This window comes from Artibeus jamaicensis, unplaced genomic scaffold, assembly GCF_021234435.1.
Source record: "Artibeus jamaicensis isolate MK-2021 breed Jamaican fruit bat unplaced genomic scaffold, CSHL_Jam_final contig_793, whole genome shotgun sequence".
In the NCBI taxonomy this organism is placed as follows: domain Eukaryota; kingdom Metazoa; phylum Chordata; class Mammalia; order Chiroptera; family Phyllostomidae; genus Artibeus; species Artibeus jamaicensis.
Window position 1 is genome coordinate 7,082,731 of NW_026521975.1, and position 27,380 is coordinate 7,110,110.

Consider the following 27,380-nt stretch of genomic DNA (forward strand, 5'->3'; position numbering starts at 1 on the left):
GAAACAATGGGAAATATGCAGAGACAGTTGTTCATTATGCAGTCTTCTTTCCCTGCCAGGCTGTAGTCCTTTGGCTGACATGATGTATTGATGTCGAAATTTGTGCTGTTTGTGAATGGAGCTTTACAGAATGAAATGGAAGAATGTCTTCCTGACCTCTATATGAAAGACCACTTCCTAGAGTTTGTTAAAGAATGGAATGTTGCATGAAAATTTGACCCCAGTAGTGCTCAAATTGAATCATTCCAAAAGCAATGCCTAATTTGTCTTAGCTTGCTATATCCCTTATGTCATTAGAATGTGAGATCATACCTGTAAGTGTACACAGGTATGTTTCCCATTACAAAGAGTGAAGGAGGTACAAAACTAAGAGTGGATGAAGAATAAAGAGGAAATGATATTTTAATTGTCTTTGAAATATGACCAGTAGATTTTGAGGAGCACCTGAATTCTTTCCCCACAAAGTAGTTAAAGTCATCTTGACTTTTACTAATATTAGCCCAATATACAGGTGAGAAAACTGAAACTTGCAGAGATTAAATGAAATAACTAAGGAAGAGGTGGAGCTGGGAACCTGAATCCTGGTCTTTAGGATACCAGCTGTATTCTCTTAGACATTACACTCTCCTGCCTCACAGAGTAATGATCTAATCAGGAGATTTGAGTGGTGAGGTATGTCAGTATGACAGGAATGGGAAGGACGGGATGGGTAAGAGGACCTGGGGTGGTGGGATGTCTAGTCGGTAGCTGATTGTGAGGGTCTGTAGACTTGGGACTTGTCTTGTTTAGGTAGTCGTTAAAATTGCCTATTGTGGATAAGTTTATGCAAGAAGAATATGTAGGGGCTCTTCTGTAGAGAAGAGTGTGAAGGTTAGAGGCCTGGGAATACTTAAAAGGGGGCAAGCAGAGTAAGAAGAGCCAGAGAAAGAAAATTCAGAGTAAAATGGAAAGTGGTGAATTACAGATAGGAAGGGAATAGTCTTCCCCGCCTAATTTCCTTCATTGCTTCCTCTTCCCTCTTCTTATTTGCCCCCTCCTCTCCAGTTCCCTCCTCTGCACCCTCCTTTTCTATAGGGCGGCACTATTCTAGGTACTGGGAAAATGGCAGTGATTAAATCAGATAAAAATCCCTGCCTTTATAAAATGTATTTTCTAGTTAAGGAAGACACAACAACTAGCAAAATTAGTAAGTCGAATATGTAATATGGTAGATGGTGGTAAGTGCTGTGGAGAGCGCCAGGGTGGGCTGGGGGAGGAGAGTTGGAAATATGGTATGGAAGTCCTTACAGAGACAGTGACACTTGAGTGCAGACCTGAAAGAGGTGAGGGAGTGAGCCATCTTTACGTGGGTGGGAGAGATGGCGGGAAGAGTCCCAACAGAAGGAACAGCGACAGCAAAAACCCCATGCTGGGCACGCCTGGTGGATAAGAACCAGCAAGACGACAAGTGTGGCTAGAGCAGAGTGAGTGAAGGAGAGAGCGTAGTAGAAGATTAAAGCTGAGGACACGGTCCAGTTACTGTGCAGGGCTGTCCAGCCTTTTCGCGTCTCTGTATGACAGTGGAAGAAGAATAGTTGTCTGGAGCCACACATTAGGTATATTAGACATGTAATCACAAAAAAATCTCATAATGTTTAAGTAAGTTTACGATTTTGTGTTGGGCCACATTTATAGCTATTCTGAGCTGCATATGGCCCACTGGCTGCAGGTTGGACTCCCACTGTGAGGATAGAGCCTTGAAAGCTGATGTGGAATCTCTAATTTTACTGTGTGAAATAGGAAGCCATTCATGGAATGTCAGCTGTGTCTAGCACTGCAGGAAAGCACAGCAGGGTAGGGGTCAGTAAAGTGCCCCTGGATTTACGATCTGTTTAACTTGGCAGTTTATTCAGAAGTTGCCATCGTAGGGGATACATGAACAGAAAATAAAAATCTCTGCCATTTTGGTGCTTACTTTCCACTCCAGGAAGGCAACTTGATGCTCTTTCTTTTTAATAGGTAATTATTGGCAAGATGTCAGTGCTACGAATATGTAAAAATGATTCTAAGAGTCTCAAATGGGTGCCTGGCTAGGGAATCCTTGACAATGTATTTTGTGCTTCAGTAGACATTGTCATGTAGTTGCTGAGTAAGTACAACTGTTGGTCACAGAATTTTGAGGAAGGCCATTGATCCCATCTTGTCCCACAGGCCACTTCTCCCTCTTACAGGTAGACAAGTGTCTGAGTTTTCCAAATGTGATTCTCTGTGTGTGATTTCTTGCGCTTTTCATTTTCTGCTTTGTAACCAGCTGGAATCTGAACTTCCTGTGTAGACCATTAAGATATTTTTAGGGCAGGCCCCTAGTTGGCAACAGTTCAACTAACAGGCCCTTAAAGTAACATATTCGCATTCCCCATCTTCACCATAATGACCACACCCCCCAATTCTTTTCTTCCTGTCCCATGTTCTTCTTGGTTTAGTCTTTTTTTCCTCCATAACCCTTTCCCCACTCCCCATTTCCTTTTTGCCTATAATTCAAGGATCCTAACACCATTCCTGCTGTGCCTCAGTGCTTGTGACCCGAAAGACGTGTAGATGCTTGCTAAACACCTGACTTAAAAACTTTCCAAGGAAACACGGGAAATCTGTAGTAACACATGTAAAGTATGTTCAGGTTCTTAGTGAAACAGGCAAATATGAAGCAGCAGTTGGTGTTCAGAAATAAGCTGACTCTTTAGTTTGAAATTTGTATGCTGATGATTTTAGCAAAAAATTTTTTTTTCTTTCTAAAACAATTATTTTAGGATTTGCAGCAAGAAAGTGAATAACCACTATTCTCAGAAATTCTCATATTTTTTTCTCTCTAGAAATTCAGTTTTAGTATTAGCTAGATGTTTTGGGATAATTTCAAGTGAATTTTATTATCTGCCACATCCGTATAGTGATTGTCATATTGAAGTGGTCATGTAATGATTTTCTATTATATTTTCTTGATTTGGATATAATTTTTCATTTACCAAGGTAATGGACAGTCCTCAAGGATGGACTTTTTTCTTCAAAAACAAATATTTTAATTTTACATTTAAATTTTCATTTATTTGAACAGGTGCTATTTTAAGTTAAAAAAAACTCTCTGAAATTAAATTTCTTGGTTGGGGGAGCACTAATTGTATTTTAAATGGTAGTTGTTTATTCATTTGGAAATTACAATTTCAAAATGGAATTTAATCTTCAATTTTTGTAAGGGAAAAGAAAATATAGGGTGAGGCAAAAATAGGTTTACCGTAGTAAGTACATGAAATACAGAGTTCATTCTTGTATGTTATTTATTAATTATTGTAGTATTTTCCATATGAACAACTGTAAATCTACTTTTGCCCTGCCCTATTATGTGGCAAGAAAGTATAGAATTAATGAGATACTGGTTAGCTTTCTGGCTTTGAAGACACACAATTTAAAGAACTATCTACAACCTACGCTATAGTTGTGGATTAATATTTTTAACTTGGTAATGGTTATTTTACTTTTTTCCCCCCATAAGAACTGATGGTAATAAATGTTGTTTTTTCAAAGCAGTAGTCTGCACATCCCTGGCCAACTTTACCTTCTCTTTTTTAAATTTTATTTTCTCTTTTTCTCCCCCGGCCAACTTTAATCACACTCTTCAGTAGCAACTTTGCGCTTGCTTGCTTGTGTTTACTGTTAATAAAGATGCACCGTGTACCTCACTGCCTCAGCTACTACAGACACAGAAGCAGCATATGACCTAACCTGTGGCAAGGAATTCAGAGCCATGAAGAAATACAAACCTAAGACATTAAGTAATTAATTTCCTGAGAAGGATTCTTGTTAGGGGACAGGCCATCAGTGAGCCCTGCAGAATGCTTAGTACTTAGCAAAGCAGAAGAGACCGTTACATGAACGGAGAACAGTATGAGTAAACTCAAAGAGCTGGATAAAAAACAGTATCCTGGGTGGGGTGGTGAGGCAAATAAGTTGGACTCTGCAGTAATTCAGCTGTTTCCTGATTTAATTTTTCTGGTAATTTACTTCCGTGACTCTACACGATAACCTTATATGTTTATTATTTGACCCACCAACTCTAAATAAAACATTTTGACTCTTAGATACAGAAAACATTTTTGCTTATTTATATCACACCCCTCTTTCCTGTGCCCCCTAATATGTGTGTTAATACTTTTTTCCAGGGTTCTTCTTCCTTGTTTATATTTGTAACTATAAATAGTACCTATATTATTTGTGGTTTATATATTTTCCAAGACATAAGAAATTTAACATTCAACATTTAATAAATTAATGTTTTTGAACAGAAGGAGGAAAAAAATTTGAAAATGTGCACTTAAATCCTAGGGTAGCAAAAAGAATTTATACTACTTTTGAAATGACAGGTAATATCTTTTTCTTTTTTTAGGTTGAGCAAGTGAAATTACTTGACCGATTCAGTACCAGTAACAAGTCATTAACAGGAACACTGTATCTTACAGCCACACATCTATTATTTATAGACTCTCATCAGAAAGAAACCTGGGTAAGGTGGACCTCTGTTGTACTGTTTACCATAATTATAATAATGGTCTTAATCTCTTGCTGTGTTTTATTTTGAATGTGTAATACATTTTTAATCGTTGGTAACTGGGTTGTGACCATTCAAGGCTGGCTGGGTCCGTAGTATTCGTGCAGACAGAATAATATTCACGGAGCCATTGGGATATCTGGCATGCCTTTATTCATGGGAAGGGGGTGAGCCATGCACGCAGCTAGTTGTGTGTCTCCCTGCATGTCACATGTTGTGGCTCTTGCTTCCCAGCGTGACACCGGTCCCTTGCATGTGTCTCTAAAAAGTGAGAAGCCTGTACTTGTTTAAGTACTAGAGGGGAACAAAGCTGGAAAACTGCCAGAACATTATGTAACATAACATAATTCTGTGCATGTGAGCCCACTTCATGTTACAGGAACAGTTTATCGGACCCAGTCTCAGGGCTATGAGAACACTGGTCATCAGGCCCCTCCCAGCCTGTGGGAACACTGCTTCCCTTGGTTACCCAGACACCTGGGTGAGGAAGCCAGGCTGCCTCCACTTACCCTACAGTAACCTATCTCAAAAAGTTTTCAGTCACCTAAATCACTTTTACCTTCCCTTTTAATAAAACTGATAAAATGTGGAACATGGAAAATTTTTGTAGAATTCCAGGCTTTTTTTATTTATATACATGAATAATTATAAAAGACCTGCATGTTCTTTTTACTCTATAAAAGACCTGCAATGTAAGTACATAATTGACAATTCAGATGTCATATTCCATAATATTTTTATACCAAATTGCCATTAGGGTGTTCATTTGTTTATTGCTAGTGCAAACAGGGAGATAATGGGCATTTTGTATATGTTTTTTCATGTGTACACTGCGCCAGAATTTGTCTGAGATAACTTTACTTGCCTAGGAGTAAAATTACTTAGAGAAGTACATATGCAACCTTACTAAGTATGTTACCTCTCCAAAATGATTGGTTCAACATATTCTCAGTAGGCTCTGACACATTGTTCACTATCCTCAGTAACATTGATATTGTCAACTTTAAACTTTTGCCTGTCTGGTAGATGTGTATATGTGAGTTAAATTTGTTGATTATAAAGAAGTTACCCTTTTGTTGGTGGTAGAAATTAGGCTCGTGCACAGGATTGCGAGGAAAGAATTCCAAGGACCTGGGCATGGGAGATTATGGTGTTTGCATGTGGAAATAGAAGCTGCCCCCTTGGTTTCTAGTTTCTCATCTCTGTCCATCCCGCCATGGAAAAAGTCCAACCTTGTCCTCAGCAAGGCAAGAGTAAAAGCCGGTATCCAGATTTTCTGCTTCATGTCAAAATACAGTTTGCTCCAGCATCTGGCTAACTTAGTGTGCGTTTCCAGCTGCAGTCCATTACTAAGCAGTGGTATTCAGGCTCCTTCCTGGAGTGTGCATATGGAGTTCCCAAGGCCATGGGCCTCATGGTTGCTAAGGCCACATGTCTACAGAGAGAGGCCACACAAATGCATGGGTCCAGTGCAGGGCCAGAGAGAGCGAGAGCAAGCCCAACCATCTTCTGTGGGTTCCAGTAGCTGCTAGAGCCACGTGGTTGAATGCTCCTGGGCAAGAGAGCACACAAACAAATGTTGTGAGTACATCACTGGTGGGGGGCATCAGGGGAAGAGAGAGAGATTGATTGAGATTGGTTCTTTGCTCCCTTGGTATTATATTAGCTTGTACTTAGTATGGACCAAATGCCTTTTCAAAATGACCAACCAACTTCTGAAATTTTCAGGGGCTTTGGATGGGTCCACAGCCCCTAGTTAGACTGACAGGCCTCCCATGGTCCAGAACCCTCCCCTGTTGCCCCCCAACAATCTGGAGCTGGTGTGGGAAAGGGAAGAGTGTTAGTCCCCTTGGTGGAGCACAGTGCTGTGCTCCCCTGAAGTGTGAGAAGCTGTAGCCACACCAGCCAGGACTATTGACTACAGCTAAGTGATTGCAATAAATTAGTATACCTAACTGAGATATTGATTTTAGAGAAGTTGTATTCCTTGGAGGCTCCAGATCTCTTCCTCATCCAGTGTTTGCCCAGGAGTTTCATGTAGCAGGGCCTTCCAAAACCATTAGTCTATTCTCATCCACCCTGTCTAACCTTCCTTTGCCTGCCCACTCAATATCTTCTGTGTAGGTCATCTATCTCCTAGAGTACAAATGAAAGTTTCCCATGTAGCTGTTCTTTCAGAAGCTGGGAATGTAGTTTTGGGTGTGGCTAAAAGATATTTATGTTGTTCTTTTCTCTCCTATTCTTTAAAGTGCTTTCTTATTGGTATATTCCTGTACATCTTTCCTGAATGAAGTCTTTTTAGTACACTAGATCCATAGAATGAACCTTTAGATCTAGAATGGGCATTACTTTTATAGATTATTTTTTCAAGATCACATAACTAGTTAGTGACAGAGCTGGGTCCCTTCATCATTCTCTTCCTGCAAATATTTTGGGTTTTAATTGGAATCATAATAATGATACAATATTACAGTGGATTATTGTTCCCTAGCCTCTACTTAGATGTTACTATTAGTTAGATCTTTTCGAGTAACTTGGCACAGGTCTGCTAATGTAAATGTTAATAGTGCTGAATATCAGCCACAAGTGTCAGTTATGTATATGTAGTGTGTGTTAATTATCTGTGTTACATATACTTTTAATTACCATAGGACTTCTGTTCTCATTAGTCTTTTTTTCAAGCTTCCCTTGATTATTTTATACATTTAATCTTGCATGTGAGCTTTACAATTAATGTTTAATTTTGGAGGTGAATATTCACATAAATTTATAATTATATGATATATATGTATAATATAGGTACTGATCCATTGCTTACCTTGCCACCGACACACACACACACACACCCTCCTTCCCCCCAAAGCAGGTTGAATATTTTTACTGGAATTTATGTTAAAATTTTAAACTAATTTGAGATGACTTGATTTCTTGCCACGTTTGAGTTTTATCAAACTTGATAAAACATGATTTTAAGATCTTTATTTTTCAGAAAAGTTTTCTATATAAGTAGGAATGCTATTGAGAAAAAGAGAACCTTTTTTTAGTAGCAAACAGAATATAATAGGTAAAAATTAAGCATGATAATTGTATGTTTCAAATGCCACCAAGTACCAAGTTTATAGTAGGACATTCTGTTCGTTCATTCAGCAAACATTTGTGATGGAGAAGGTATCAACTATAACATCTATATTTCTGGCTGGGTCAAATTTAAGTTTGAATGTGTAATATATATCATTTGAATTTTTTTGTCTTTTTTATTTGAAGAGGATCGTTACAATGTTCCCTGTAACATGTTAGGTCCTGGGGATATGACATTTAACTTCGCTATAGTTTTGCTTCCTACAAAACTCCTAAAATCTGGCTAGAGAAATAGACCTTTACTACACAACAAATTACACATGTACTAAGTGCTATGAAAGGAAAAATATGTGTTGATATTTGATAAGAAAATTGAGGAGGCCTAACTTACTTGGGAAGGCCCATGGGTATTGTCAGGCTATACAATCTCAGTGATGAGTTTAAAGCAAAGGTCAGAAATAATACTGGGAGCCCTGGCTGGCGTAGCTCAGTGGATTGAGCGCGGGCCTGCGAACCAGACAATCGCGGTTCAATTCCCAGTCAGGGCACATGCCTGGGTTGCAGACTGGTTCCCTGCAGGCCAGCTCCCAGCAGGAGATGCACGAAAGGCAAAAGGCAACCATACATTGATGTTTCTCCCCCTCTCTCCTTCCCTTCCCCTCTAAAGATAAATTTTAAAATCTTTAAAAAATAATTTAAAAAAAGAAATAATACTGGGAGTTCCTAGGTGAAGAGGTAGAGTTATAATATCCCAGTTAGTAGGAGTGACTCAGACTGTGTGTGTATAAAGGAGCCTGGCTCATTTGAAGAGCCAAAAGAAGGCTACTGTCACTAGAACTTAAGTCTTGTTGGGGGAGGGACTTGAAATGAGGCTTAGAGAAGTGGGAAAGTCTGGTCATCATCCCCTGAATGCTCCTGCTCTCATCTGATTTCAGAAGCTAAGCAGGGTCAGGCCTGGTTAGTATTTGAATAGAACTGGCGAATAATGACTAGATTGCTTTGCCTTTTTTTTTTCGGATTGGGTTTTCAATGATTACTTGTCTGCCTTGCAGGAAAGGGATTGGGGGGATATCAAGAGTACTTTTGGAAGAGCGTGTAGAAGGATAGTTACAGTAATTCAAGTGAGAAACAATGGGAACATTGCAACTAGGGCAGTGACAGTGGAGATGGGAGAAGTAGAAGTTTACAGAGATATTTAGAGAATGTAATTCTTGGGATATAATAATGCGTGACCGTGTGGAATGATCAGGGCACATTTCTGGCTCAGCGTTGTCATGTACAATTTTTAAGTTTGAGTCTGTAGTACATAATATTTGAGAGTTTATTTGAAGAGGACATTTCTGAACTGTGGAACAGAATGGGATAGTGCTTTTTATCATGATGATCAACTTTTTTCTTGGTGTAGATACTGCACCATCACATTGCCTCAGTGGAGAAACTGGCTTTGACAACTTCTGGATGCCCGCTTGTGATTCAGTGCAAGAACTTCAGAATTGTGCATTTCATTGTTCCCAAAGAAAGAGATTGCCATGATATTTACAACTCTTTGCTACAACTGTCAAAACAAGGTACTGTTCTTAGAGACCAAAGCTCAATTTGGAGAAGGACTGTCTGAGACACTTTATTTAATATCTCTTTATTGTTATTTTATACTTTGTTACTCTTAAGTTGAGTACTTGTGTACTCTAGTCTAAAAAATTTGACCGAGAAGTAATTATAAACTTCTGATCTGAGTTGTAATAAGGGTTTCCAAAAAAGGGGTAATTGTAAGGACAAAATGAAGCATTTATAGTAGAGACTTAAAAAACTATAGATTATATTAATGTTTTAGCAGTTTATTGATAGCCAATAGCACAGCCTTTTTTTTTTTAAGAACCCCACAGCTAAGGGGTGTGACTTGAAAATTGATTCATTAAATGAGAAGTTAAGGAAGATCAGGCTTCTCTGATAGCAGTGAGACTAATATATCTAATTGACTAGAGCAGAACATAAGGGAGATGAGCAGAGGGAAAAAGAGGGTGAATCCTACTTTAGTAGAGATAGGAATGAGAGAGCTATAGGCCCCAGAGAAGAATCTTATCACTACTATGTCTTAGGGATCTGGAGGCCTCCTTCTCCAATATAACTTGAATTATGTAGATCTCCCCACGGAGACAAAAACACATTAGTTACTGGACGCTACTTTTTTTATTGGACATCCTGTATGCAGTGGTCTAGTAGCAGATTTTTTTTTACTCTTCTCTTCCTAACACATAAGGCCAGTAACATTTATCTCATTGTCCCAAGTTAAGTCAACTCTTATGGTGTGGATGGTTCTGGAATTTCAGGGGCTTATCATTGTTCACAAGTAAGTGCTCTTTGGACCTCTGTGCAACCATTCCCATTTTGGATCAAAATCGTACTATAGGAACATATAGGCAACATCATGTTCCATGTTATACCTCTAGTTTTTTATTATAGCATTAGTCTTTATTTTACATCTCATTTGGGTAGGAAGTGCCTGTGTCTTTAAAATTTTACTTTAAAAAAGGGAAATATTACAGTAGAGTACTGTATAAGTCAAACTGTATTAGTCGCTAGCTTTTACTGATGATGTAAATTGAATCTCAGATAGATACATTATGCCTTTAGGTCATTTGCATCAGAGACCTAGGTCATTTTAGTCATTTGCATCAAAGAACTGAGAAAATTTAACTTTAAATATGTTTAGGTATTAGCTATTTCTTTGTAGAGTTTAAAGAAAAAATTGAGGGGTAGAACTGAAAATTACTTTTATTTGTCATATAGTAAGTCTCATAAGTTGCATTTTAACATTTATGCTTTTTGTATACTATAGCAAAATATGAAGATCTCTATGCATTTTCTTATAATCCCAAACAAAATGACTCCGAACGACTGCGAGGTTGGCAGCTTATTGACCTTGCTGAGGAATATAAGAGGATGGGTGTGCCAAATTCTAACTGGCAGTTGTCTGATGCCAACCGAGAATACAAGGTAACATAGCAACCTTCTGGGGAAATTCAGAAAATGTTAATACTAGAGGGTCAGGAAGTGTCATAGTAGCAATTTGTCTCTGTATTGCTATGTACTGTTCTTACGTTTGTAAGTTTTAAAGTTTTATAAAGGTGTTTCAACCTCATGGGTTATTTTTTCCTCAACTTCATGGATTTTAACTGGATGGAGCAGTTATGTTTCATTTGATTTTTACAGATTTGCGAAACTTATCCAAGAGAACTTTATGTTCCCCGAATAGCAAGCAAACCAATAATTGTTGGTAGTTCTAAGTTCCGGAGCAAGGGAAGATTTCCAGTTCTTTCCTACTATCATCAAAATAAGGAGGTAGGTAGCTTTCCTTTTGACTTTACCAAAGTAGTATCATCCCTCTTCAAGTTAAAATATCCAAAAGAATGCTTACTTTTGAATGAAGATGTCATAATCATAATAATGCTCATGGAGAAGTGCTAGCTTTTTACTTAATGACCTTTCACTATTTTAAAACAAAATTGCCACTGAAATACAGAAGCTTTTGTACTTGTTATTTTCTTTTCCCTTCACTCTTCCCTCCCTTCACTCTTCCTCTCTCCCTCCCTCCCTCCCTCCCTCCCTCCCTCCTTCCCACTTCTCACCCTTCCTTCCTATTTTCAAGTGGTGACTTGAAAATAATGGGTTAGATAGGTTCTCTTCCTTGCCTGTGGTTATCTTGATCCTGCTTGCATTTCTCAATAGATATTTTTGACCAGCTAACTATTGAGAAAAGAGAGAGAACCAAGGGTATTTCAGGTTCCCATTTTATTTTATTTTTTTAATTGTTTACCTTTTTAAATTATTTATTTATTTATCTTTAGAGAGACGGGAAGGAGAAGGAGATAAACATCAGTGTTGTGGTTGTTTCTTCTGTGCCCTCCCACTGGGGACCTGGTCCCCAACCCAGGCTTGTGCCCTAACTGGGAATTGAACCAGTGACCCTTGGGTTCCTAGGTCTGCACTCAGTGCACTGTCAGGCTCCCATTTTAGTTTACTTTTAAATATATTTTATTGATTATGCTATTACAGTTGTCCTATTTTTTTCTCCCCTTTATTTGCCTCTGCCCTGCAACCCCCCTCCCACCAGCATCCCCACCCACTTAGTTTATGTCCATGGATTGTACATATAAATTCTTTGTCTGCTCCATTTCCTATACTATTCTTCACCTCCCCATCTATTTTGTACCTACCATTTATGCTTCTTATTCCCTGTACCTTTTCTCCCATTCTTCCTCCTTCTCCTCCCTGCCTATAACCCTCCAAATGATTTTCATTTCTGTGATTCTATTCCTGTTTTAGTTGTTTCCTTTGTTTTTGTTTTTAGTTTCAGTGGTTGATAGTTGTGAGTTTGTTGTCATTTTACTGTTCATAGTTTTGATGGTTTTCTTTTTCTTAGATAAGTCCCTTTAACATTTTATATAATGAGGGCTTGGTGACGATGAACTCCTTTAACTTGACCTTATCTGGGAAGCACTTTATCTGCCCTTCCATTCTAAATGATAGCTTTACTGGGTAGAGTAATCTTGGATGTAGGTCCTTGCCTTTCATGACTTGGAATACTTCTTTCCAGCCCCTTGTTTCTTGCAAGGTTTCTTTTGAGAAATCAGGTGATAGTCTTATAGGCACTCCTTTGTAGGTAACTGTCTCCTTTTCTCTTGCTGCTTTTAAGATTCTCTCCTTATCTTTCATCTTGGCTAATGCAGTTATGATGTGCCTTGGTCTGTGGTTCCTTGGGTCCAACTTTTTTTGGGCTCTCTAAAGTTCCTGGACTTGCACGTCTATTTTTTTTGCCAGATTAAGGAAGTTCTCCTTTATTATTAGTTCAAACAAGTTTTCATTGTCTTGGACTTCCTCTTCTTCTGCTACTCCTATGATTCTGATATTGGAATGTTTAAGTTGTACTGGAGGTTCCTAAGCCTCGCCTTATTTTTCTGAATTCTTGTTTCTTCATTCTGTTCTGGTTGAATGTTTATTTCTTCCTTCTCCAAATTCTTGATTTAAGTCCCAGTTTCCTTCCCATCACTGTTGTTTCCCTGAACCTTTTTCTTTATTTTACTTTTCATAGCCTTCTTTCTCTATTTTGTGACTATACTCAACCATTTCTGTGAGCATCCTGATTACCAGTATTTTGAACTCTGCCTCTGATAGGTTGTCTATCTCTTCGTTGGTTAGTTGTATTTTTTCTGGAGCTCTGATCTGTTCTTTCATTTGGGCCATATTTTTTTGTCTTGGCTTGCCTGTTACATAGTAAGGGGCAAAGCCTTAGGTATTTGTTAGGACAGGACAACTCATGTCACTCTGTTGTGGCGTTGTTTGTGGGGAGGGGTCTGAGAGGGAACAGTGCTGCTTGCTCAGCTCTCTGCTGGCTTTCAGTCACTTCCTTCACTACTTACAAACAAACCGGGCCCTTCTTGTGCTGATTCCTGGTTGGGTGTGTTTGTGTACACTGTAGAACCCTGTGGGTCTCTCCAACAAATTCTCCTGTGAGGCTGGGAGTTTTTCCCACTGCAGCCCCCACAGATTTTTACAGCCAGAATTTTTGAGACTTTATTTCCCCCGCGCTGAACCCCTGGGTTGCACAGTCTGTCTCACTTCCCAGTTGTTTTTCTCAGTTTATCCACACACAAATATAGGATCACCTGGTGTGCCAACCGTCACCTTACCTGGTCCGCTGTCGCCACCCTGTCCACCCCAGTCCTCCAGCTGCAGCCTTGCCATGAGTCCTCTTCTCCCCAGCTGCCTGTCTCTGCCCCACCTACCGGTCTGGATGAGTATTTCTTCTTTAACTCCTTGGCTGTGGGGTTTCCAGTTGGATTTGCTGGCAGTTCTGATTATTTTTTGCTTTTAAGTTTGTTATTGTCCTTTTGGTTGTGTGAGGAGGCAAAGTGTATCTGCCTATGCCTCCATCTTGGCCAGAAGTCTCCCAGGCTCCCATTTTAATAGTAAGCTCTTCAGAGTGGAAAGATTTTGCAATATGAAGAGGTGAAGGAGGCATCATACTGAGATGCTGTAACAGGGATTGCACATTACTGTGAAGTCACCTTTGTAGGCTGTAACAGTAGGCCAGGAGGCACTATATGTTAAAAGCTTTATATATGTGAAATCCTTACAGTAACTTTATAAGGTGGGCTCTGCTAATTACCTGTCACTTTCAAAAGGGGGAACTGTGGTACAGAGAGGGTAAGTCACTTTTTCTGTATCTCAGCAGCTGGTAAGTTGAGAATTTGGGTGTCATTTCTGACTCCCAGTTTTTCGTGACCTGACTTTTCCTCTCTGGAAGCTTTTAAACTCTTCTTTCTCCCAGTGTTTTGGAACTTCACAGTCATGTGCTTTCAACACCGTCATATGTTGTTTTAAATTCTCTCTGGAAACTTAGGTCTCACTTGTGGGAAATTGCTTCTCTATTTCTTTGATAACTTCTACTCTTTCATTAATTTTTTTTACTTTTGTAGGTATTACTTGACAAGTTGGCTTTCTAGCATAAGCCTTCATTTTTCTTAAATTTCTCTTTGATTTTCCACCTCCTTCTGTCCTTGATTATGTCTGTTAAGTCTCATCGTAAGGTTCAGGGTAGGGGTGATTTCCTGAACTTCACCTCCAACCATCTCTTAGGTCCTTTTTTTTTTTTGCTATAGTCTTTTAAAAATCTAAGGATTATTTTCTGTTTTCTGAATTTTTTAAACAGTTTTCTATTCTTGGATGTAATGACTTAGTTCTCTGAAGATGTTAGGGATTTTAAAAAAGCATTCTTGTGCTCCCCACATTAATTATCCTTTCACTGTTTCTTTACATTAGTTTCGTTTTTTGTTTTTTCATGTCTTTCAAACAGTTGATTCTTGCCCAGCCTCTCATATTTAAGAGTGAGGTACTACAAAGCTGTTTAGAAGTTTGTATGCGTGAATGATTACTCTCTTTGGATTCTTCTTTCTCTTGTAACCTTTGTCCCAATGTGTGTGGTAAGTCTGGCCAGGGTCCAGATGTGGGAAGAGAGATAGGAAGACCTTACATTTTGTTATGTAGACTTTGCTTAAGCCTCCTACTTTTTGGCAGGGGAGGGTGTGCAACCACAGCTGTGCCTGTTCCCCAACGTCTTCAGATTAATCCTCTTCATAGAATAAACTTTTTCTTCAGGGTACAGGAAGATCTGGGATTGTTAACTAGTCCTTATATAGTCATTCAGCCAATTTGATTGTTTTTAGTCATGCTCCTACTCCAGCTTTCAGAGGTACCAAATCCTGAGTCTGTCTGAGATTTTGCTCCTTCAGATACCTGCTTCTTATTGACTAATAATGATTTGGCAGCCCTCTTTGCTCTGGTAAATTGGCTATTACATGTTAGTCTGCTTTCATTTTCTCAAATTTTATTGACATCTTTATTCTTCCCTCCTTTTCCTTTCTCTTTGACCTTTTGGTTTTTACATATTAAGTTTCTTTATTAGAACTTCAAGCTGGGGTTTAGAAGGGAGCCAGAGATAGTAAGTAAAACTTTAAAGAAGAGTTTCTAATCTAATTTTTGTAGCAAAGTCATAGGGAGTTATGACTGATCATGGCCTTTGTTTGACACACACATGTTTGTATACATTTTTAATTGGAAATCTGGGCTAAAAGTAGATATTCAATGCCTTACTTAACAAATCAGGAAGTAGGTCTGAAAAAATATAATAAGACAATCCTCATTTTTTAAATTAAATTTGTATGAGTGTTTTCGATAACTGCTTTATTTTTCTTAAAATTTTATTTATTATCTTTAGAGAGGAAGGGAAAGAGAGAGGGAGAGAAATATCAATGTATGGTTGCCTCTCGTGCGTCCCCTGCTGGGAACTGGCCTACAACCCAGGCATGTGCCCTGACTGGGAATCGAACTACGATACTCTGGTTCGCAGGCCCGCGCTCAATCCACTGAGCTACACCAGCCAGGGCTTATGAGTGTTTTTGTATGTGTAAATTTAAAATAGGTGAACGTCTGAATTTATGTATACTTTGTTTTTTTAAATGATACTGTAGTTGAAATGCTTGGGTAGGGTTACGTTGGGTTTGGTATGATGAGATTGGATAAAAAGTGTGTAGGTCTGAATTAAAAAAAAACTTTTTTTTAAGGTTATTTTCTTAAAGATTTTATTTATTTAGTTGTAGAGAGATGGGAAGGGAGGGAGAAAGAGAGGGAGAGACATCAAGCAGTCCCCTCTCTCATGTTCCCAACTGGAGACCTGGCCTGCAATGCAGGCACATGCCATGAATGGGAATCCAACCAGTGACCTTTCAGTTTGTAGGCCGGTGTTCAATCCACTGAGTCTTACCAGCCAGGGTTTTTTTATAACTATTTTAAACAACAGTGACTATCTAATCCAACATTCACTACTTCTTATAGATATTGTTGCCTTTTTGTGTTGAGTATATTTTAACCCAAATTTACATTGAAACTCATTTTTCTCATTTTATGTCTCATTTTATATAAAGATCACTGTTTTCTAAGTGGAGGTCTGAAAGGCTTTGGAAAGTAAAAGTTTAAATGTTGGTTGCTATTTTAAAAAATCCCTTTCTGCATTTACTGACTGATCTCTTACTTGAACTTCAGTTGAAATTATCTTGTAATCTAGGGCACAGAAACTATCTTAGTAGGTTATATGATAGAGAATTAACCAGATGTGACTCCTTAGGACCTAAGACATTTTTTTATCCAACTAGGTAAGGAGGCATTAAAGTTTCTTGGAAGAGAATGTTGGGAAAAATTAAGTAATATCAAGATGTTAAAGTAGTATTTTAATTCAAATAGGATTTCAAAGTTAATGTCTTCTAATTGTCCTGCCAACTTTTAAACAGATAACGCATTTGATTTTAACTTTTTTTTTCTTTTAAACATTGTAAAAGACATGTTTCAGATCTCTTTGAATAGTCTGATTTCTGTCTCTTTAAAATTAGGCTGCCATTTGTCGATGTAGTCAGCCACTGTCGGGATTCAGTGCCAGGTGCCTGGAGGATGAACATCTGCTTCAAGCCATCAGTAAAGCCAACCCAGCCAATCGCTACATGTATGTCGTGGACACCAGGCCCAAAGTATGTGCTTTGAACACACTATAGTCTGCTACTTGAATTATCTTTGTTATGTTGAAAGAGTTGATTAATTTGTCCACATTTAACATACTGAACTCTAGTTTTAAATTAACCAAGGCTGAAAGAATGGTTGCTGTTTAGAAGTAATTCTCATCATTATGCAGCCTTACATAAGATGCTAAGGAAATCAGTCTTTTACAGGATACCAACTTAGAAATTCAATTTCCCAGTAACACAGATAAGTGATTTCCTATGTTTTCTGAGTTTAATTGGGAACTATTAATGATGTATACAAGTAAGTATTGTTATTGTGGAGAAATACTAAATAGTGTGTGTCTTGTGAAAAATTGAAAATTGAATTAGAATTTTCAGTTGGCAAAACACTGTTAAAATAATGGACCTTAATTTGAAATATTCAGGAAGATAAGGAAAATACGTAGTGAGTTAACTTAGGAAACAGCGACCTGGAGAATTTTAAATAGTGAAGGGGGAATAGTTGTTCTGTTAGGTATCCATTGTATCAGGTAAAATTTTGTATAAGATAAATCACTGGGACAAATGTTACAGTCCCATTTTTTTTTTACCCTCATCCAAGTGCATGCTTATTGATTTTAGAGATGGGGGAAGGGAGGGGAGAGAGATGGGTAGAGAAACATCAATGTAAGAGAGAAACATTGATCAATTGCCTCTTGTAGGCGCCCCAAACAGGGGCCAAATGTGCAACCCAGGTATGAGCCCTAACTGGGAATTGAACCTGCGACCTTTAGGTTTAGGGGACGATGCCCCAACCAATTGAGCCACATCACCTAGGGCTCCATTTTTCTTTTTATAAACACAGTTAAGCAGCCATTTCATATACAATCCTGAAACAAAAGTATTTTAAATCCACAATATTAGTAGCTAACATTACTTTTAATTTTTATTATAGCATCGAGTGCAGAGCTGGTGGGCTACACAAAAGGACATTGGCAGAATTATAGTGAGGATTTCTTCAAAAATCTGGAATGATGAGAGAATAAGAGAAAGCGATGAAAAAGAGCGAGTGAGCCTTATAGACCACAATGATAGGCAGCTTTGTTGAAAAGAATGGTTGTTGTTTAGAAGTAATTCTCATCATTATGCAGTCTTGCATAAGATAATGGGGAAAACATACGATTAATTTGAGTAAATTAAGGAGTATTAAAAATTAGAAACTGATAATTTGGTGATCTGTTATTAAAAAGGAGACTTTCTTAGAAGACAAAAAGTGTTGGTGATTTGTAAGAAAAATTTTATTTTACTTCTTTGTGTAATTTGGATGGCTTAATTGGTTAGAACTATTTTTAGGTGATAATAGATATAAAAAAATTGTAACAAGACTCTCTGAATATAATGTCTGAGGGTGATTTGTTTAGTGTTGAATAACCAGTGAGTCAGTAAATACAGTTTAACTGTACTTGTTATCAACATGGGCTCCAGTACACTGAATGAGAAGCTACTATTTCTTCCTAAAATTTAGGTCCATGAGAAGATTTAGTAAACTGTCATAATGTGCTATATGAAATCCTAGTCTGAAAGAACTAGACGTGGCAAACCCTAAGTGAACGTCTAATAGCATTTGATCTAAAAGCTAAAGGTTATGGGGTTATGGGCAGTCTCTTCTCTGCCTTAGAGGCTGGTTTATCAGTGGCCCAGTTCTCGAAGCTCTGTCAAGTTAACTGATTATGTGCCATGTTATGTGCTGTGTGGGCCTCCAGCAATCTCTAATATGGAGGAACTCAAATAATCTGACCTGTGTAACTAACTACCCAGCTCTGCTCATCTCTGAATCTTTTAAGATTTAGCTAGGAGATCTTTGTGGTTTTAGATTTTCAAATATTACAAACATAAGGAAAACTGACTAAAAACCCAAGTGGGTTAGTTTCATGAATTATTTGTGGGGAATTTCTTTTCTGACCTTTCCATTATGTAGCAATCATACTGTCTCTTTATAGTAGCCCTCTTTGCTATTATTAATCTGAGACTTTTACTTGCTAAAAAATGTTAACATATTCAGTTGTGGCGAGTTCCTTTAAACTGTCCGCTAGCTTAAATTAGTTTATTTAGTATTTTCATATTTTGGTAAGTTACAAGATAAAAGCAATTGTCTCTGAATTTATAAATTTTAAATTTTTAGCTGAATGCAATGGCCAACAGAGCAGCTGGAAAAGGTTATGAAAATGAAGACAACTATTCTAATATTAGATTTCAGTTTGTTGGAATTGAAAATATTCATGTTATGAGGTCAAGCCTTCAGAAGTTACTGGAAGGTATGATTATCGCTTATCTTCTAGTCAGCTTTGCTCCATAGAAATATAATGCTAGTCAAACAATATTAAATTATGAATATGAAGTTTTCTAGTAGTCACATTTTAAAAAGTAAAAAGAAACAGTTGAAATTAATTTTAATAAAATATTTAACCTAATAAAAACACTATGTTAAACATGTAACGCAATCAATATTAAAAATTCGTAATGATATATTTTACTTTTTTGCCTTTAAGTCTTAGAAATTCTATACATACAATACATCTCAGTTGGGACTACCTACATTTCAGGTGCTCATTATCTATATTTGGGTAATAGCTACCGTATTAGTATAATTCAAATGGTTTTATAAAAAATTGCTATTGTTAGATATTCTTGATTAGTCAGTATAGTTAAGATTAATTTACAATACCATTTCATTTAAATAATAAGGTATCTTTCTAGTCATGGCATGGAATTAAAAAAATTAAAATATCAGAGTGTTTTTAATTAAACACTGATGTGCAAATATTTTTTCAAACCAGATAGCATTTTTTTAAGCACAAGGAATGACAGCAAAATATAACAAAAAATTTATCATTGAGCTTCTGGTTGCATCTTTTCATTTTATAATAAGTTTTGCCTATTTATTTTGTCCTCTTCTCTTCTTCCCCAATTCACTCACCTAGCAATATGTAGAATAGGAAAAGTGAAGATTTTAGCCCATTCTAATTGAAATGTTTTTCCTCCTCTTTTAGTTAATGGCACCAAAGGGCTTTCCGTCAATGATTTCTACTCCGGTTTGGAAAGCTCCGGATGGCTTCGCCATATCAAAGCTGTCATGGATGCTGCAATCTTCTTAGCCAAAGTAACTCTTCACTGCTTATATTTGGTCTTGGGGTTTGTAATGGTTGGGAAGGAATGGGTTTATTATGTTGAGTGCTGGTATACTTTCCAGTCAGATAATTTTTTTAAAGATTTTATTTACCTATTTTTAGAGAGAGGGGAAGGGAGGAGGGGAGGAAGAGAAACACCAGTATGTGGTTGCCTCTCACACTCCTTCTACTGGGGACCTGGCCTGCAACCCAGGCACGTGTCCCAACTGGGAATTGAACCCTTTGGTTCTCAGGCCAGCACTCAGTCCACTGAGCCACACCAGCGAGGGCCTAGTCAGATAATTTTTATTATGTTTTACCTCTTTAATGAGGTTGACTTAATTTTATCATTTAGTGAGTGCTTAAAAAATATTTTTAGGCACTTTGAAATAGAATTTTTGTTTTTGTTTGTTTGATTTGTGTTTTGTCTTGGTTTTTGGAAATTATGTTGTAGCAGCATTATCATTACAGTCCTAGCTCCTTATAATGCAGTACTTAATGGTTTTTGAGTAAGTAGAACTTACTGATCCTTTTAAAATGTATTCTGTTAGAATCTAAGTATGTGATCTCTCTTTTCAGGCAATAATGGTTGAAAATGCAAGTGTGTTGGTGCATTGTTCTGACGGCTGGGACAGGACTTCCCAGGTCTGTTCCCTTGGCTCTCTGTTGTTGGATTCCTACTACAGGACAGTCAAAGGATTCATGGTAAGGAGTTATTGGGCTAAAACAGCAGTTTTAGTGCCAGTTCTTGGACAACAAATTTTAGATTTAAAAGTTGTTTTTTCCTAAAATGTTACAATAGAAATACTCAGTATTTTCCCCTCATATTTATCTAATGAATGTAAGTAATGTAGAAAAATAAGGCATAAATAAGAATATTTAAAAACTATATTCTAGAAGAAACTTTCTATTTCAGATTCCTTCATTTGTTAATTGTAGTTAAATGGTAGGAAGCATGTTTTTTATCTGAAGATTAAATTTCTAATTGAACCTATTTTCTGCTTTGTTCTGTTTTGTTTTTTAATGTATGATCAGATTAACTCATCTTTTCAAAATTTATATCTTAATTCATGGCAAGTAGTAAATGAAGACACGTGAGAAAGTTTTCCTTAGTTTAGAATTATTAAATACAGTACCGTCTTAAAGCAAGGGAAGGTTTAACATCACTAGGTCCCTTTTAGCACCAGTATTTTGTGGTGCTGACACATTAAATCTGGGAAGACAAATGGAAGTGTTGTTGATAAAATAATGTTCTACTTACTTTGTGAGTGGAAGATAGGGAATATTTCCCTTGCAATGTTTGGCTTTAAATGTTTCTTAGACATCCCAAATGAAATCATGTAATACATGACCAGGGACAATGTGAGACGTTCCCAGGCAAACGGAGCAGTAAAGCTAAAGAGTAGCTCTTTTAGGTGACTATAGGTAATGTGTGGTAGGTGGGATTCAGGGTGAGTGTGGGGGGTCAGGGGCTTGGTTGCAGAAGAATATAGTGGCATGGGGGCCTGAGGAAGAGAAAACTAGAATTTAGGTAGTGAGAGCCACTAGAGGGCTTTGAACAAAGGAAACAGTAACGTGCTTTAAAAAAGATGGGTAGGTGTCTTGAGGGAAGAGGGGAGTGGGAATGGAGGTTAGGAGACCAGTGTAGAAACTGTTGTGATAACTTGAGAGCCAGAACGAAAGCAGTACCGCATGAATGGAGGGAGGAGGTGATGTGCCAGCCTGCGGGGATATTAAGACAGGAGAGTCAGTGAGAGTTGTCCACAGATAGGATGATTTCCAGGCTAGGGACTCAGTTGTCAGGATGAATGGCGCTGTTCTCCTGCTCTTTACTGAGATGAGCAAAGGAATACATCCAATGAGAAAGATTTTAAGTTTTAGGTGTTGGTGTATAGAAGAATGGCAGAGGGCTTGTAGTAAAATCTGGGGCTACAGCCTGAAGGTCACATGCCTGAAGTCACACGGGTGTGAAAGTGGTAACACTAGAACTTGAGTCCATGCAATATGAGTCCAGAAACTGCATCTTCTCTTGTTCTATTATATGGCCTTCTGAGAGATTTAAGACCAAGTCAGAGAATCTAAAAGTGGCGATTTGGACAGTGTGAAAAGGATGTACTTGGTGATTATGCATGAAATTATATATTAAATATTAAGAAGATACATTGTTTAGGGTAGTTAGACTGAAAAAATTAGAACCCTATTCAGTAGAGTTGTGACAGGAAATGATAGAGGTTAGATATTAACATTGAATTTGAGTAGAAACTTTTCATTGGTCTCTTTATCATTTTTTAAGTATTATGTAAGTGATGTACAAGTAAATCAAAAGATTTAAAACATAAGTTAGTCTACCACCCACAGTTAACCACTTTTAACACTTGATTTCCATTTTCCTAGTCTTTTTTCTAGGCAAATATCATCATTATACATAAAAAATGTAAATGCAGCAGTGCTTTATAACATACATTCTTTACCTAAAATGTAGTAAGTACAATAGAAATAATTGAAGTTATAATACCCCTGTTTCTTTTTATATATCATCTTCACTCTTTTTTAAACCAATCTTTAATCTAGGTTCTTGCTGTCTTTTGCCTAATAGTCTTAAAATTTGGTTTTGTTTGCAAAGTATAAATGCTATTTTTAAGACAATAGGATTTAATCCATTCTAAACAAAAAATAAGTAGTTATAAAATGGATTTTACTTTGTTTCCATTAAGGTTTTAATAGAAAAGGATTGGATCTCCTTTGGACATAAGTTTTCAGAGAGGTGAGTCAGTCACAGTTGTGCATTTATATACTTGGTAAAAATAGAAAAATTAGTTTGAAGTACCTAAATGTTTCCATTTTTCATGAACTTGCTTATCCAATGGGAGGTGAGAACATAATATAGTTTTCTGTATGAAGACTGATTTAATTTTTTGTCATTTCTTTCCATTCTTATAACTTTGTTAATTTTTATGGCAATTTATTACCTCCCTTTTTGTTTGTCTGGATTGTAATAGGTAGAAGGTAACAGATCCTTTAAAATTGTGGTTCAAGAACTCTTTAAGTGTAAGTGGTTTCAATGAAAACATTAGGGTTTTTTTTTTATGCCAATGACACAATGTTTTAGAACTTTTTAAAAAATGTATGTTTAACTTTAACATCACCTGAACAATTGATTTCTTTCAGAGGCATTTTTAATAGCTTGTACTTTTCTGGGGGGGTTAGGTGTGGCCATTTGGATGGTGACCCAAAGGAAGTCTCACCAGTGTTTACTCAGTTCTTGGAATGTGTGTGGCATTTGACCGAACAGTTTCCACAAGCCTTTGAGTTCAATGAAGCGTTTCTTCTTCAGATCCATGAACATATTCATTCGTGCCAATTTGGAAACTTCCTCGGAAATTGTCAGAAGGAGAGAGAAGAACTCAAGTAAGGTGGTTTGATTAAATGGGCTCTTTTTTTTTCCCTTAGCTGAGGTCTAACATAAATTGTAGTTGAACGTAATGAAATATTTTGACAGTATGAAATAGAACTGAATTTTTTTCCTACTTTGCTGTATTTTATTTCATTTCATTTCATCTCATTCTTTATATCTATGTTTTTCCCTCCTCTCCCCTCTTTTTAAAGCAGGCCCTTTAACATTCTTGTAATAACAGGTTTAGTGGTAATGAACTTCTTTACCTTTTTTTTTGGTCTGGGAGGCTCTTTATTTTGCCTTTAATTTTAAATGATAGCCTTGCTAGATAGAGTTGTCTTGGTTGTAGGTATTTTAACGATTAAGTGTCTTGGTGAGGGCCCTTTTGGGTTCATCTTAATTGGGACACTGTACTTCCTGGACTTATATGACTGTTTACTTCACCAGGTTAGGGACATTTTCAGCCATTATTGCTTCAGACAAGTTCTCTATCCCTTGCTCACTCTCCTCTTTTTCTGGTATCCTCATGATGCAGATGTCGTTACACTTGATGTCTCAGAGGTTCCGTATATATTCCTTATTTTTAAAAATTCTCTTTCCTTTTTGATGCTCTGCTTGGATTTTATATTCTTCATTTCTGACTGGTTGTTTTTTATGGTTTCTATGTCTTTTTTAATGCTTACTATCTCTTTAAGTTCTCACTGAGATCATTCATTCTTCCCCTGAGGTACTCGAGTATTCTTATAACCACTGTTTTAAACTCTGCTTCTGGTATTTTGGTTGCTTCCACTTCATTTAATTCATTTTTTACTGATTTCTCTTATTCTTTCATTCGGGGCATATTTCTTTTTCTCCCCATTTTATCTCTGTGTATTAGGTGATTCCCAAACTTGTTGTATCTTTAAGATGTAGGTGTCTTATTGGGCTCAGTGGCACAATCTTCCAGATCACCCGAGCACCACGCTGCAGGGATGTTTCTTGTGGGTCATGTGCACCCACTCTCCTGTTGTAGTTGAATCTTGAATCCTGTTGGCCCTTTTGTGGGTGGAGTTAACCCTTCAGGACGGCTATCTGTAAGGGTAAATCTTAATCACTATATATGAGTCACTGTACAGGGGCTGACCGCTGAGGTGGAGTTGCTTCAGGTAGGCTCTGGTGCCTGCTGGAATCCCACTTTGGGTATCCTGCTTGTGTGGCTAGTTGGGTAGAGCTCTGGTGTGGCTTTAGAGCCCACCACTAGTTGTGCTGGTTCTGGATTTACTTAGTGGGATTCAGGTACAGTTTATGTCAGATGTTGTGTGTACTAGCCTTGGGCTATCTATCTAGAGTTACTATGCCATTCACTGTGTACAGAAAGACTGTACAGTGGGCCCAGTCTCTGACCCACAGACCCTTCCACATGTTGTAAGCTTGGTATGGCAGGGAGGCCAGGGTCAGGGGAACCAGACTAGTGCGTCTCCTACTTGGGGGCCATGTGGTCAGGCACTCAGTGAAGGGTAAGTGGCCCCTACTTCAGAACCAAACCGCTCAGTCCCTGCCAGAGTCTCCAACCCTGGTTCCCCAGGAGGAGCACGCCGCAGGTGCAGGTTGGGTGCAGCCAGCCATCCTCTCTGCCTGAGCACACTCCGCAGGGCGGAACCACTGGGACTCTGGGGAAGGTGGGGAGAGAGAGATCTAAAGAGACCCTCCTTGGGGTGGTACTGGCCAAGCCTGCAGGAGGGGCCAGGCACTTCGTCCTGGTCGCAGAGTAATAGCTTATGTGGGAGACACACTGTTAGTCTCAAGTCAGAGCAGCCATCCCTTCCTCCCCATGGAACTGAGCTCAGCAGGGCAGGGCCACTGGGACTTGGGGGTGCAGATCCAAAGTCTCCTGTTGGGGGTGGTGCTGACAAACCTGTAAGAGAGGGCAAGTACTTTTTTCCCTTCCCGAGGTAGCAGGGGCTGAGCTTGCAGGGAAATAGGAGTGGACCCCCCACAATGTAGTCATGCAGCCCAGCACCTGCCCGTTTGATTCCTGGACAAAAGCCTCCCTGGGATACAGTGCTCCAAAAGTCCCATCTCTGTAGGGCACCGCGATCCCCCTGTGCAACTGAACTCAGCAGGACGAGGCCACAGAGTAGTAAGGGCAGGCCAGGTGATTTAACAAATTGGAGGAGGGCGCCAGCTGTGTGTCTGAGGTGGGGAAGAGTGGTCCTCTTTCCAAAGCTACACTTCTCAGTCACTGAGTTTCTGCCAAGAGCTTCTCTAGAAAAAGAGCACTCGGAAGGTGTCTGCTAGGTGCAGCCAGCAGACCCCTCTGTGGGGTCTGAGCACATCAGGGTGGAGTCACCAGTAGTTGGAGAACCAGGCAGTTCATTCCCTGGGCTGGTGCTGTAACACAGAAGTGCTCAACCATGGGAAGGTGGAGCCTGAGTCTCTACCAGACTCTCTGCTCTCCTAGGCAGGCTGAATCCCCACTGATTTTCATCACCAGATGCTGTGTGTGCTCCTCTTCCCATCTCTGTCGCTCTGGGTTGGGGATCCCTCTGTGGGGTTGAGACCCGATGCTTCTGGCGGCAGGGAGTGTTGCAGCATAGAGATATCCCTGTGGCTTTTCAGCCACTGGGTGTGGCCCCACTGTGCGGGCCAGTCCTTTCCAAGTCTCTACTCTTCTTACCAGTTTCTGAGTGGCTTCTTCTGAAAATCCTCTAGTTTAGCTAGACTTTAGTTGGTTACTCAGGTTGATTGCTCTTTAATTTAGATGTAAATCCAGGTATTTGCTGGGAACGTGTGAGTGTAGCTTCCATTTATTCTGCAGCCATTTTGGATTTTACTGCCTGTATTTCTGAAGCCAAGTATGCTCTGAGTATCTCTCACATCCTCCGGGTAATAGTAGAAATACATTGTTAAAAATGTAATTTGAAATATAGCATATATATAGAAAAGTACATGTGTCTTCAGTGTGAAGCTTAATAAATTTTCAGGTCATTCACTTGTGTAACCAGCACTCAGAACAAGAAATATTACCAAACCCTAGAAACACCACTTATGCTTCTGTCCAGTCTGAAAATATGTATGTGTGTGTATGTGTGTGTAAATATTTATTTTATTTTCTAGAAAGTATTGGCTACTAAGTTTTAAAGTGTCTTAAAAGATTTAAAACTGTTGAGTAATTTAAGGTACCATGAAGCCTTATAGCTCTCCTCACATTTCTAGACAGACAGTTCTTTGGGGAAATAAGTTTACCTATGTGGCTGCAATGTACATCTGTTCTTCCCTAACTAGTCTTTGGGATTATGTGCTTCTGGCTAAATTGTGGTGCAAGGGAGATCTATCTCATAGTCCTTAGCTCTTCTCGGTTCAGGTTTCTTAGAGTAGTCAGTCAAGAGCAGTTACACATTTGGAACATCCAGGTGACATGTTAGGCTAAATCTGGTGTAGTAGTTTGAAGACAGCCAGATGCCATCATTCCCAGCAGGGGAAATGGGAGCATGTGGAGCAATCTGAGGACATGTAATAACAGGTGAAGTAGAGTGTGACAGAGGTGAACAAGTCAGAGAACATTAGGACGCTAGCTCTGTGCTACAACATCTCAAAGGGATTTTTTTGTTTTGTTTTGTTTTGTTTTTTCATAAATAGGGGAGGTGACTTGGAGTACAGAGCTGTTTCTAGGAGAAAAGAATTCTCATTTAGTGTCAAACATCCTCATAAATAGGAAGATGTAATAAAACACATTTTCTGAGGCGGACACGGGCTCACAGTTGCCCGCGGCATCATGGATGAGATATGAGACAAATTCACACGGACTACTGAGTCCTGTGGAGGAGAAAGGGACGGCACAGCTACTCCCTCAACAGAACGGCCTGGCCACTCTCTCAAGGGGAGAGTGTGCTGACCCTTGCCTAGACAGGCTTTTATTTTGCACAGGAATACAGGTAAAGTTCATTAATCATTGTCAGGTAGCAAGCATCAAACAGTAGATAGCATACAAAGAATTATTAGGGCTTCTTTTGAGTCAGGGTCTATCAGCTACAAAAGGCTACAAAACTTTGGGAAACAAACTCATTTCCTTCTCTGGCCTTTATCAATTAACTAAGAGCATTCTTAGCAAAGCAAGCTTCACAGGATTTTACATATCC

General features: G+C 38.5%; 1 protein-coding gene across 1 annotated transcript in view; it reads left to right on the top strand.

The window, feature by feature from the left end:
- MTMR6 (myotubularin related protein 6) overlaps positions 1–27,380 on the top strand; it is a 41,619-nt gene that overhangs the window by 7,344 nt on the left and 6,895 nt on the right. The window contains exons 2-11 of the mRNA XM_037137161.2: positions 4,415–4,531; positions 9,060–9,222; positions 10,491–10,648; positions 10,865–10,993; positions 16,597–16,731; positions 18,884–19,016; positions 19,752–19,861; positions 20,448–20,573; positions 22,583–22,632; positions 23,076–23,276. Of these exons, the coding sequence (XP_036993056.1) occupies positions 4,415–4,531; positions 9,060–9,222; positions 10,491–10,648; positions 10,865–10,993; positions 16,597–16,731; positions 18,884–19,016; positions 19,752–19,861; positions 20,448–20,573; positions 22,583–22,632; positions 23,076–23,276 (1,322 nt within the window). The remainder of the gene's footprint in view (positions 1–4,414; positions 4,532–9,059; positions 9,223–10,490; positions 10,649–10,864; positions 10,994–16,596; positions 16,732–18,883; positions 19,017–19,751; positions 19,862–20,447; positions 20,574–22,582; positions 22,633–23,075; positions 23,277–27,380) is intronic.